Source organism: Mandrillus leucophaeus, unplaced genomic scaffold, assembly GCF_000951045.1.
Source record: "Mandrillus leucophaeus isolate KB7577 unplaced genomic scaffold, Mleu.le_1.0 Scaffold419, whole genome shotgun sequence".
Lineage (NCBI taxonomy): Eukaryota > Metazoa > Chordata > Mammalia > Primates > Cercopithecidae > Mandrillus > Mandrillus leucophaeus.
This window is the reverse complement of record NW_012104465.1, coordinates 1,001,311-1,014,676: the sequence shown is the minus strand read 5'-3', so window position 1 is coordinate 1,014,676 and position 13,366 is coordinate 1,001,311. Positions and strand designations below refer to the sequence as shown.

Genomic DNA, 13,366 nt, shown 5'->3' with positions numbered 1-13,366 from the left:
TTGGCTTCAATTTATTGTTGAAATTATCAACATCTGTTTGTTTCCATTACTAATTATAGCCAACAGCCTTCATTCCAGCTTAAAGGAAATTAAAGGTTCTTGCTCTTTGGTCCCAAGTGCTTAGTTATTTCTCCTGCTCCACCGGCCATGAAGCAAGCGTGCTTAGAGACATGCTGTCTGTGAACCAGCGTTTTGCTTGCCAGGGCACGCCCTTCGCTCGGTTCTTGGATGTGAGAGAGATGTCTACCAGTATCTCTCAGCTGGTAGAGCGTGTTGGTGGCAACCGCTTGTTGTGTGGAAACATTGAAGCTCTGGGTCACATTTGTTTCTACGTGTGGATTACTGTGTAAAAACAGTGGATATATATGGGTTTTCTAAATTTTATATTTAAAAATTTTGTTAAATAGACACATAAAGTTGCACAATTGCAGTCATATCATACCTACTCAAGCTTTGTATTCCTTTTTTTTTGTCCTGTGGCCTCTTCTCACCTGCCCATGTGGCCTTTCTCTTTATTTCTCTCCTTCCACATCACCTGTGTGTATAAAATGATGCATAAAATATAACATGTATTCTTCCATATTTTTTCATGCTTATGTACTCATTTATAAAATATATCTATGTACAGATACAAATACATATGTGATTAGATTTTTAACCCTATTTTATGGGGAAAAGGTAGAATCGTATTATGTATACTATAAAAATACATGTGCCTTTCAACCAGCTGTTCCATTCCTGAGAATCTATACCACAGAAGTAAAAGCACCAATCTGTAAGATTATGTATCAAGAGTGTTTTCTGCAGTATTGTTTATAGAAGTAGGATGGAACAGGAATTGTTGAATATATAATGATATATCTACACCATGGAACTTTAGGCAGTCATAAAAAAACAAATTTGATTTATAGCAGAAGTATCTCCTCCGCCATTCTCTCTGTTATGGATTTTACTGTTTATATTCATTTACCAACATTTTAGTGAGGTTCAAGAGGGAGAAAAAATAAATAAATGTATATGACAGTCCTCTTTATAATTGAAAATCTGACTAAGTGGATTTCAGGATCTGCTTTAACTTCTATTTCTTTTCCTCCTAGAGCTCTGAGATTGTCTCCAACTCTTTTTAGCTCTTTCATCTTCTTACCCTTTTGTATTTTGGAAACAGGAAATCCCCAGCCTCCAACAAGTTAAATTCTTCCTTCTCGCCTGGCTTTTAACCCCTACTGGTCTTTTCTACCAATGGCATCTGAAGGGGCACAGCCTCAAACGTTCTCTCTACAAGTTAACTCAGAGCCAGTGAAATGTCAGTTCAGAAATTATTCCTAGGTTATTTGAACTTGCTTGGAAATAAGAGACCCATAGGACAGATACAGCATTTCTCTGTAACCACAGCTACGTCTTCCTTTTCTTTTGCTTCTGTACAGATTTGAAAAAGGGCGCATCTATACGTTCATTGGAGAAGTCGTCGTTTCTGTGAACCCTTACAAGTTGTTGAACATCTATGGAAGAGACACAATTGAGCAGTATAAAGGCCGTGAGCTGTATGAGAGACCGCCTCACCTTTTTGCTATTGCAGATGCTGCTTACAAGGCTATGAAGAGGCGATCAAAAGACACTTGTATTGTGATATCAGGTAATTGGAGGGGGTCCCCTGTATTTCCAGAGTCAAAATGTGTTTCATTTATATGATACTCAAGAATCCAATCAATTGATTAAATCTTTTTTTAAAGGTAGAAGCCTGAGCAATTCTATAGGAGAGAGAAAAGTGATGGACATTAAATACCGAATTATTTATATCATTTCTGATAATCCTCTAATCTTGGTTCATTTACGAATACATATTACACTTGGATGGCTTCTGGCCAATTTGTTAGATTGAGCTGACATGGAAAATGTTTCCATCTCACACACATAAAAGTACTGGATAAAATGTAACAAAATTATTTTAAATAACAAAATGAAACCAAGAAAATGAAATATTGAGGTACGAAAAGGAAGAATGAACTCAAAATCAGACTGGTGCTTGGGAGCTAGTGTTGAGGGACCTACAGAGGCATACGGGCCAGAAATAAGCTTTCAGAGCTAAGGGGCTGAGCGTTGAAGCCCAGCAAGGAGGGAGATAGGCGCGAGATAGGCTGCAGACCTCGCATGTTCGAGAACTGGAGCCAAACTACCTACGTTAAGGAGAGCCCTTCAAGGACCCTCGTGTAGTGAAATGGGGACAAGAAAAATATCTGTCCACTGACCCAGGATGGCCTCTCCCAAATTGTGGAAATTTCTTCAGGTGCTAATAATACCTCACATTTGCACTGGTGGTTTTATGCTTTTAGAAACACTTTTATAATCATTATTCCAACTCTCTGGTATGTAGAACACTTACTCTTCTACTTGATAGACAAGAATATTAAAGGTCAGAGGAGTTAAGTAACTTAGTGTTGGAGTTAGAAAATTATATCCTAGGACTATGTTTTGTTTAAAACACATCACGAAAACAATATTGCTGGGTTTTAAAGGGGAGAATAAACACAGTTATATGAGTGTGTGGTGTAAAAGCAAAACATTTCTTCACCTTGAGTGCCTTATTCTTCCCAAAATTCCAGCAGTAACAGCTGTTAACAGTTTAGTGTTTATCCTTATACATTTTCTCTGTATATGCAAACACATATAGTCATAATTGCATGTTATTATATTATAAATGTATAATTATATAGAGAGAATTATATTATATCTGTTATATAACTCATTTTTCCATTTAATAATATATAGTAAATATCTTTTCATTGGTGTTTTCTATAGAGCTAGTGCGTTCTTTTTAATAATTGTGTAGTGTTCCCGTTAAATAATTGAATCACAGTTTATCCAGTTATCTACTGATGGATATATAATTTCCAGATTTTAACCATGACTTACAGTACAGTCTATAGAAATATTTTAAAACCTTTGAACATTATTATTATTTGGTTATGTTAGTATTTTTTAGTATTTCCTTAGGAGAAATTTCTACCAGTGGAATTTTTGAGTCAGAAGGTGTAAGCATTTAACATTTTTGATAGATACTTTGAAATTGGTTCCTTTTTCCCCATCCCCCAGACATTATCCCAATTGTCATGCTTTTTCTATGATACCTTGTGTCTGGAGCTTGCTGTTTTGTTTTTTCACTAAAATTGCTCTAATTTTTTAAACGAATTATTTTGTCCCCTTTAAGATTAAAAGAAATTCTCTTGCAGAAAATAAGGTTATATGAATTTAGTTGTAACCACTGTTTGACTCACTACCTTATTTCTTTTCTGCTAGACTATGAGTCCCTGCCAAGTACTAAAACTTTAGTCTTAGTTTACCACATTGGTACTGTTTTCGTAAGTAAATTTTTGTTTGTAGTCTACTCATTATTTTAGTTTTGTAATAGTTTTATTTTCTTCCTCATATTCACTTCTGTTAGAACCACTAACCATGTCAAGGCAGGATGAAATAACTCAAAAAAGCAAAAAAATGAAACAGTGCAACATGAGGGATTTTAAATGCATCACCAGTATCAGATTTTTAAATTATTCTATTAAAAATTAGCTTACTCTTGGTTTAAATTATTATGTTAAGCCCTGAACAATTTTTCCCCCCAGGGGAAAGTGGAGCTGGTAAAACGGAAGCCAGTAAGTACATTATGCAGTATATTGCGGCCATCACCAACCCCAGTCAGAGAGCAGAGGTTGAAAGGTAAGGGCACTCTAATAATGGGGAGGAATTCTTCTCAGCACTCCGTTTTCTCTATAGACTTGGCTAGGCCTAAACTCTACAGGTTGAGCATTTTTGGGGTCTAAACCTATGGGTTGAGCATTTTTTGATGATTAAGCTACTTTGATTCTCTTAAGTGCATATTGTCTCTGTACTTTTACTTATTTCACTGTATCTATTTCTAGATTTGTTTTTAGTAGAAAAATACTACTGTGGTAAGCTTTACCTAATTATGAGACCAAAAGAATCATTACTCTGAAGCATTTGAAAGTGTTCCCATCCTGGTTTGTTACTGTTGACTTAAATGTGGTCAGCAGAGCTGTTATAATTTACACTGGTAGGTTCTACTGTTCAAGCTCTCACAGGTTCCTTGCTCTTTTCACCATACCAGCGTTTTTAAAAAACTGTGTTCTGAGAGAAGTGGGACTCTGGAAGGCAGACCAATGCCTTTCCATCATCATCATTACAACATTCAGAACCCACTGACAGTGGAATTTCTGAACAAGATTCATTTTCTAAAAGGATTTCATGCCATACTGTGCTGTTGTTCACGGAAAGATGAGTAATAACGCTGGTCTCTACTGTCTGGGGCCCAGCATTTAGGGGAGCAGCTGGCACATAGTATTTGCTTAACAAATATGTAAGGGATGAATGGATGATAGCTATCAAGCAACAAGACTCAAATTATGTGGCACAGCCTTTTTGAGGAGAGAAACTGTTTTCCCAATTGGTTACTTCAAAGCTCAGTACTAATTTAGTAAAAAGTCCCACCTCATCTACACATCACAATCTTCAGTTTTATGAATAGGAAGAAAGGATACTGGGTTGGTGTAAAAGAAGAGCGCTTACACTTCACTACCCCGCGTGCCCTTTCTTCTTTTCATCATGTTGGGCTGCATTGCTGGGTCGGGAGAGGCATTTTTCTTAATTGTAACACATTCCTGCTTGTTACTCTGACTTTGCAATCTAGTTTGACAAGGACAGGGATGTGTGTAAGTTTTCTTAATTTCCTTAGGAGCTCAGGAGAGCAACTAGATGAGAAATAAATTAATTTTACACCTACTATAGTAGAGTAAGGCATATATAAATTTACTAGTCTTTCACAAACATATCTTATCACAAGCAGTTTCCCTATACACACGTTTTTAAAATATGCTTTCGTTTATGAGGCGATAAGGTTGAACTCTCCAGTATTAGTGGGAGTAACAGTAGATCTGCCACATCAAGTCATTTCAGAGGCCAAAGTTATTTCTGCAGGTATGCCTGTATAAGAGGAATTTTATCAGTGGAATGAAAACAAGGATATAGCATGCAGTTTAAAATGTATCCATTGGGAGGGACTGCTGTATAGAAAGTTAGCATTCGTCGAATAAAGAATGCATTAAATGACTGGTACAAAGGAGAAGTACCATACAGCTTCAAACAAAATAATGAGCAATTTCTGAACTAGTGAAGATTAAATTTGTGATGTATAACTAAGTACAATAAAATATCACAATTCCAGGTTTTATAAGCAAGTGCCTTAAAAATTGTATCATTTTCTGTATCACCTATTCTTTCCTTTTTCAGAACACATCTTTTAAAAATTTTTCTTTATGTAGATAAAATATGTACATTTATAAAAGGAAAAACAAAAATTACAGAATTAAGTTGAAGGCGTAAAAGTTCCCTGAAATCCTACTTTGCCCACTCCGTCAGTCTCCTGTCTAGATAACCATAGTGAGGTGTGCCAATCCCTCCAATTTTTAAGCATTTGCTGGCACATGTGCATGCACACACACTCACACACACACACATACATGTGTACACACACATAGACACACAAGGATCCTGCAATGCATGTTGTTTGACAACTTGATTTTATATTCATTAATATATGCTGGACATTTCCATGTGAGTACATATTGATGTACCTCATTCTTTTTAGCACCTGTATAGTATTTCATTATATTGGGAAACAAAAATTTATTTTTATCCCTGTTGGTGGACATTTAAGTTGTTTGGGTTTTTTTGATATTGCAAACAATGCTGGAGTCAGCATCTTTGTATAAATATTTGTATGTGTTTCAGCAAAATCCAGTTTTTAGAAAATTCTAGTCTCTATACGTTTTTATAATGACTTTCGTGTATCTGTGTTAAAGAGTGAAGAATATGTTGCTTAAGTCCAACTGTGTTTTGGAAGCTTTTGGAAATGCCAAAACCAACCGTAATGACAACTCCAGCAGGTTTGGAAAATACATGGATATCAACTTTGACTTCAAGGGTGACCCTATTGGTGGGCATATCAATAACTACTTACTGGAAAAGGTAAAATGTGCTTAATTTCTGAGGGTAATGTTTTAAGTGCTGAATGTTTAAACAAATTATAAAATTTCTTCTATTGACTCAAAATAGCTTTAAATCCTATTCTCCCTTCTGGATTAGCTTTTTATGATAAGATATTCTTCTTTTGGCTTCTCTTCTAAGGACTTACAATGTCAAGTTGGAAAAAGTTGTGGACTTTGTAGATAGATATAGCTATGCATGTGAATGCGTGGGGGCACAGGTATGAGTGTGTGCCAACTTCTGGGTAAGGTTTAGCCAAAAATCAATCTTAAGACTAATCGGTTCTAGTCTTTTTGTACATCACCATCTTCTATACATTTTAATTTTAATTAATTTGATACTTCATTTTCTTCTAGTTTCTATTCATTGCTTTATAGTAACATATATGTAATTTGTGGTCTTACATCCTAATTATGAAGCAAACTGTATTTGGTCAGTAAAAACTTAAAATAGGCCCAATTTCTAGAGGATTCCAATTAGAATTCTCTTCTTGGGACCACCAGAGAGGTTGTGTCTGGTTTTGTTTTGTGTTTTTTGAGACAGGGTCTCACTCTGTCATCCAGGCTGGAGTGCAGTAGCGTGAACATGGCTCACTGCAGCCTCAACCTCCCGGGCTTAAGTGTTCCTCCTACCTCAGCCTCCTGAGTAGCTGGGACCACAGGCAAGGGCCACCATACCCAGCTAATTTTTTTTTTTTTATTTTGTAGAGATGGGGTCTCCCTGTGTTGCCCAGGCTGGTCTCAAACTCTTAGGCTCAAGCAGCTCTCCTGCCTCAGTCCCCCAAAGTGCTGGGATTACAGGCATGAGCTGCTGCACCCAGCTGGTTGTGTCTTAACTAATCTTGATTATCAGTGGACATGACTGCAAGAGAATACATAGAGTTCATTTTTACAGTTAAGCTTGTGCTTTATAAAATTAAGTCTCCACCTTGAATTTACACAGATCTAAGCTGATAGGTTTTCTCAGTTAAGGGTTTCCTATCCCAATTAGGCCATAGCATTCTTTATGACCATATAATGCAGTATAATCTTTATTTTTGTTTGTTATAGTGAAGTCGGACTGTTAAGGAAATAAATGTATTATCAGAGTCAGTTGAAAAAGGACAGGAAATGCCAGGTATTATTATCAGTCTTTTTTCCAAAATGTTTCATGAATTCACTTTATGTATAATACATATTCAATCAAAAGGGTCCTTTTGAATGAACTCATATTTTGAACCCTCTCCTAACAGCAGTGTTTTTGGAACCATCTAAGGCAGAGGTCCCTATGGATTGATCTTGCTCAACTGACTTTTATTACAGGATATAAAGCATTGCTTTTTGAAATGCCAGCAGACCCTGGGGAAAGGAATGTTGAGAATATTCCTCCCTAAGCATTCCTTCCTATTCTCCCCACTTCTAATCCTTATCCCACCCCCAACCACCAAATTCCATCTTTAGGCTCCAGGTTAAAAAAATCAAAATAGGCCGGACGCGGTGGCTCAAGCCTGTAATCCCAGCACTTTGGGAGGCCGAGACGGGCGGATCACGAGGTCAGCAGATCGAGACCATCCTGGCTAACCCGGTGAAACCCCATCTCTACTAAAAAATACAAAAAACTAGCCGGGCAAGGTGGCGGGCGCCTGTAGTCCAGTCCCAGCTACTCGGGAGGCTGAGGCAGGAGAATGGCGTAAACCCGGGAGGCGGAGCTTGCAGTGAGCTGAGATCCGGCCACTGCATTCCAGCCTGGGCGACAGAGCGAGACTCCGTCTCAAAAAAAAAAAAAAAAAAGTCAAAATAGTTTCATTCTTCAGAAAGTTTTAGGGACCTCTGTTTTAAGCAATAAAAAGAATTATCAAAGAATTGCAGGGGAAACCCCATAGAGAAGACTCATTCTTAGATAAGTATATAATCCATGGGGTCTTTAGGATATTTAACTGATTTGGGAGAGGACGGATAAAGACAAAGGAGCATTAACCTTGACTATGCCTTCAGCTCCAGCCACCTCTTTAAGAGGAAATTGTTGGGCAGGTGGGAAGGCTAGTCATGGAACGAAACTGTAAGCTGGACCGGATGTGAGGAGGGGAGAGGTGATAAAAGGATTATAGGATAGCGGAACAGAGGCTGAGGAAGAATTGGGACCTGGCTCGGCCTGGTGAGGAGCAGCCTGGGGAGGAGGGGAAAGGTCAGATGGGTCCATAGAAAAGGATTCAAAGGACTCTGAGCTTGGGGTGGAGACTGAAGGAACAGACAGAAGAGAAAGAAGAAAGATTTGGGACAAGTTGCATTGGGAGCAGAGGCTAGGGAGGGATTGATGTGTAAAAGAATGCCTGGATGTCAGGCATCTTAGACCATTTGCCCATTTTATGACAAGAATTACTAGATCTTGTAGGATGGAGAAATTAAAAAGTGCCATTTTCTGGCTATTTGGAACCACTGTAGAGTTTGTATTGGGGTCAAGCGGTATTGCAGAAGAAAATGAGGCATTTAGATTTAGGTCAGGTGTGAGTTGAAGAGGTTTTAAGTTCTTGAGAACACAGGCTAAGGGAGAAGAAGGAGGAATGGAGGCTGGAAGGTTGTCCATAGTGAAAGAGGCAAGCCCAGAGCAAAGAGAGGATAGAGACACGGGCAGTGGCGGGGGCGGGGGTGGCACTTGACACCCAGGGGAGGTGGTGCTTGCCACCAAGGTGAAGGATCAAGGCAGGCATCCCCGCAGTGATCAGACACCAGTGGAGTGTGGGTGAATAATATCAGGGAGGCATCCCCACGGTGATTAAACACCAAGGGAAGACTGTCTTCCCGAGTCCGTGACCGGCGCTGGAGTTTTGGGTTCATGGATAAAACGTGTCTCCTCTGTCTCTACCAGAAAAGGAAAGGAACTGAAATTAAGAGAAGGGAGAGATTGAAGGATAGCGCCAAGACTGAAAGGAGAAAGAGGTTGAGGGATAGTGAGAGAGGTTGGAGAAGAGAGTAAAAAGAGGCCGCTTACCTGATTTAAAATTGGTGAGACGTTCCTTGGGCTGGTTGGTCTGAGGACCTGAGGTACAAAGAGCAAAGAGGACCTGAAGAGCAAAGAGCAGGAGGACAGGGGATTGATCTCCCAAGGGAGGTCCCCGATCCGAGTCACGGCACCAAATGTCATCAGTTAAGGCAGGAAACGGCCATTTTTACTTCTTTTGTGATTCTTCAGTTGCTTCAGGCCATCTGAATGTATACGTGTGTAGGCTTGAGCACAGAGGCCTGACAGTTCCCTAAGAAAGTGGCTACTGTTTTATTTTAGGGGCACATTTTCAGGTTAACCATTTTTATTTGTTTTGTCTTAGTCTCGAGTGATTGTGCAACAGCCAGGAGAAAGAAGCTTTCATTCTTTCTATCAGGTTAGTAATCCATTATACAGATAATTGATCATTTGCCCCGTTGTGCAGGAAATGAGTATTTGTGTCTTGGGCTTTCCCCTGTCCTATGCATCCCTCATCTCCATTGGCCCCACAACATGTCTTGCATGCACGCATGCACACACGCATGCACCACACCCCCTGCCCTACGTGCTTAAGAGCTTGGATGAGCATGACTGTTCCACCCAGCTGGCAGGAGCTTAGCCAACCAGATGACTGCCTTGGGTGAGCATCCCTCATATTTTCTTGCAGTGTAGATAACACTTTAATGACTGTGGAAGCTTTTGAAATGGTACATTCTAAATGTTAAATTAATTTTTGTTTTAGTTTGAATTGAAGCTGTTGTTTCCATATTTGGGAGTTCCAGAGATCAGAATACAAATTCAGTTTGTTTCACTCATACAGACTAAAAGCAATATGATTACTTTTAAAAGAAAATCCAGATTTATAACTTTTAGGGAGAATTGCCTTTTTAATCCATCAAGTTTAGAAAAAAATTTGAGTATTTCAAAAGTGCCTTTAGATTCTAAAGCAAAAGTTTTTAAATAGCCCTCCTGTTGGCAAGTCTTTACACTTAGAGAACAAGTATGATATATTGTAATTTTTAAAGCCCAAAGTAATATAAATCAAGGCTAACAGAAAGTAACTGAATGGTGACAATACAACTGAATGCGATTCAGTCGAGTTCAGGTTCTTCTAGGTAACTGCTTTGATGTACACTACTCATTTGTATATATAAATTCTGATATATTCATTTTTAAAATCTGGTAATTAGACTTTTTAAGTAAATGAAAGCATACAGTTTAATTTAGAGAATATAAACATAATACCTTCCAAAAACATGCTCTGTATAAAAGCACTATCAATATTGTGTTTATGGTTCTGTTGGCAATTTGCCATGTTTTAAATAAGCTATTTTTCAACCAAATTTAAAAGAGTTCTGTTTATTTCAATAACCTGTAACTTTTTCCCAGTGTTCTCCCCACTTGGGTGAAAGTATTAAAATTTATCTTTATCCAACACTACGATCATGGTTCCCCAGCTGTCCTCCTTTCCTGAGAGGTACTGATTGATGAGGAAAAGCTGTTTGTTTCCAGTGTGATTCAGCATATGACTGTCTGCTGATGCTTCTTACTTCCGTAGCAATATTGACTTTCTCTAAATTCTGAGACAGAACTACATCCTGTCTGTAATGAGGCTGCTAAGCAAGCAACCACCACAGGGCATAGGATCCTGTTTTACAAATGACAGCATTCAAAGCAAGAACTTTTGATGCCAGTTATATTGTAAATGAGATGAGACATTTTCAGATTAATTTTCTTTATGACTGCATAACATTCTCTGTAACTGATGACATTGAAGCCCATTTACCTTGAAGGTTTAAAAAAATAAACAAACCAACAAACAAAACTTCTTCAAAGCTAGACAAAGGAAGACATAAGTGAATTAAGCCCAGAAAATGAATAAAAGCTAGATTACCACTAAGTTCACGTTTGGTTCAATGTACGTCTGGCCAATTTGTTTCTAACTAAATATTTTTCAGCTACTCCAAGGAGGTTCAGAGCAGTTACTGCGCTCTCTACATCTCCAGAAATCCCTTTCATCCTACAACTATATTCATGTGGGAGCTCAATTAAAGGTGAGAATTTCCTCTTTGAGATTGCTCAGATATAAATCAATCAAAGAATTGGAAGAGACATTCAATAATCATCTGGTCAAGCCTGCTGCCTTTAGGCCAATAAGCATCTCTTTTATTCTCTTCTATTTTTTAAATTCTCAAGGACAGAGATTCAGCACATTTTTGAATCAACAACTTTGCTTAAAATCAATTACGATATTTTATCACCATCTGACAGGAAAGAAGTTTTTTCCTATGTTCAATGTTGTATTTTAATTTCTAATCCTATCCCTATTCCTTTTATTTTGACACGGTAAAAATATTGATAGGACTAGGAAGCCTACCTCCTAAGAAGATTCCGTATGATTTGGCCAAAGGCAAGTTAGTAAGACAAAATTAAAATGCACTTTGATTCTCCATTCACTGTTTGTTCGAATATTGATTTTGATGCACCCTAGAAATAGTTTTGTGGCCTTTGAGGCATTTCTATTCAACTTTCAAGTTTTTCCATTTTTTCTCTTTTCTTGCATACAAGCACTTGCATACACTTATATGCAGGCATATTTTTGCTCTTTTATTTCTAGTTCATTTTCTGCTAGTAATTTTACAACTAATTCTAATAATAGTTTGTTGATAATAGTTACACTATTATCCTGTTTCATAGGAGGGAAGGTATATAAATGCGTATAATAAGATATGGCAGGATATAGATCACAGTATTAATTATTCTGGATGGGTGAGATTATGGATGTTTGTGTTCTGTTTTTCCTTATTTAAAAATTCTATATTAAAATATCTATTGCTTTCATAGTTGGGGGAGAAATAAAAGAAACTATAAAGGAAAAAGATCTAAGACATGGGAGGTATTTCTTTAAAAATTTTATTAAAATAAACTAATTATACCTGCATTATTGGTTTAGTTGTATTTTTATTGCTGTGCATAGAAATTAATGATATTTTGGTTTCTGCAATTAATTTCCCATTATTTGACATTTAGGTTACAACAACTTTACTTTTACAGTCATCTGAGAGCAGGCATGTTTGGCTGAAAATGAATTAAAACAAAAAACAATAGAGGGCAACACTACAGCTCTCTGAGAACTAGCCAGAGGCACTTAAAGATGTGTAAAGAATTGTAAAGTCAACTCCTGGAAAGCCAGTGACTGGGAATGTTTGTTTTCAGTCAAGTTATCTTATTGACTAAGTTACTTTTGACCAAGTCATGTAGATTCCCCACAGAAAGCAAATATTAAATTAATAGCCTTTTTTCTAGATTAAATTTAGCTTAGATTCCCTTTTTATCAAAAATTTCCATGTCTGCTTTCCCCACCTTTTTTTTTTTTGCTTCCTAAGACAAACAAAGAAGTAATAAATGATCATAGTCAAAACCTAAAATATGAACCAAAAGGAAACAAAAATACACTAAATCTTATCATACAGAGATGATTATTGATAATGGTTTGCATCTATATTTATAAATGGAATCATACAATAAATCCTGATTAAATAAACCTGTTTTTATTATAATCTTTCCATGCAAACAAATATAAATTAATATAATAATTTTTATAACTATGAAGTATTGTACTATCTGTATCTTAACCAGTCCTAAAATGCAGGAATCATATACAATTAAGATATTTGGGGTTGCAGGTAAGAGAAGACCCAATTAAAATCTCCAAAAACAATAAGAAAATTATCTAGCATAACAGGAAACCCTGAGATGGGACAGTTCCAGAATTAGTTAATCCATTGCTTTAACAATGTTGTTAGGGACCCGGGTATTTTTTTGGTTGTTTCCCTAACTTACAACTCTGCCACACTCAGTGGACAGCTTTGTCCTCTTAGGCTGGTTTTCCTTGTAGTCCCAAAATGTCATCAGAAGTTCCAGGAGTCACATGCAAAGGAGATGTTCATGGCTCATGTCCTTTTATAAGCTAGGGAAACCTCCCCAGAACCCTCCTCCACTCATCCCCTGTAAACACTTTCCCTCATGTTGTATTGATCAGAATGGCATCCCATGCCTGTGGCTACCCAGCCATTTTGGTAAGGGAAATAAGATCACTCTGATGAGTTTAGACCAGTGAAGATTTACCTCTTGAGGCTAGGTGGATGCCAGTCACAAAGGGCATGCACACTTAGGAGTAAACAAATCAGGGTTCGATCAGCAAGAAATAAATGAGGGTAGAGGATGACTGTTAGGTAAGCAGCCAACAGTTCCCCACAGTAGGACATTTAGATTTTATCCAGTTACTTTCTGATTTCAACATGGTTGCAGTTTATAATAATAGTAATATCTGATACTGCTGAGTGGTTTTTTT

At 37.4% G+C, this 13,366-nt stretch overlaps 1 protein-coding gene across 1 annotated transcript in view; it reads left to right on the top strand.

The window, feature by feature from the left end:
* Positions 1-1,427: 1,427 nt before the first annotated feature.
* Positions 1,428-13,366, top strand: part of MYO1D (myosin ID) — a 315,887-nt gene continuing 303,948 nt past the window's right edge. The window contains exons 1-5 of the mRNA XM_011992864.1: positions 1,428-1,633; positions 3,618-3,711; positions 5,871-6,036; positions 9,356-9,409; positions 10,971-11,066. Coding sequence (XP_011848254.1) covers positions 1,594-1,633; positions 3,618-3,711; positions 5,871-6,036; positions 9,356-9,409; positions 10,971-11,066 — 450 coding nt within the window. The 5' untranslated portion in view covers positions 1,428-1,593. The remainder of the gene's footprint in view (positions 1,634-3,617; positions 3,712-5,870; positions 6,037-9,355; positions 9,410-10,970; positions 11,067-13,366) is intronic.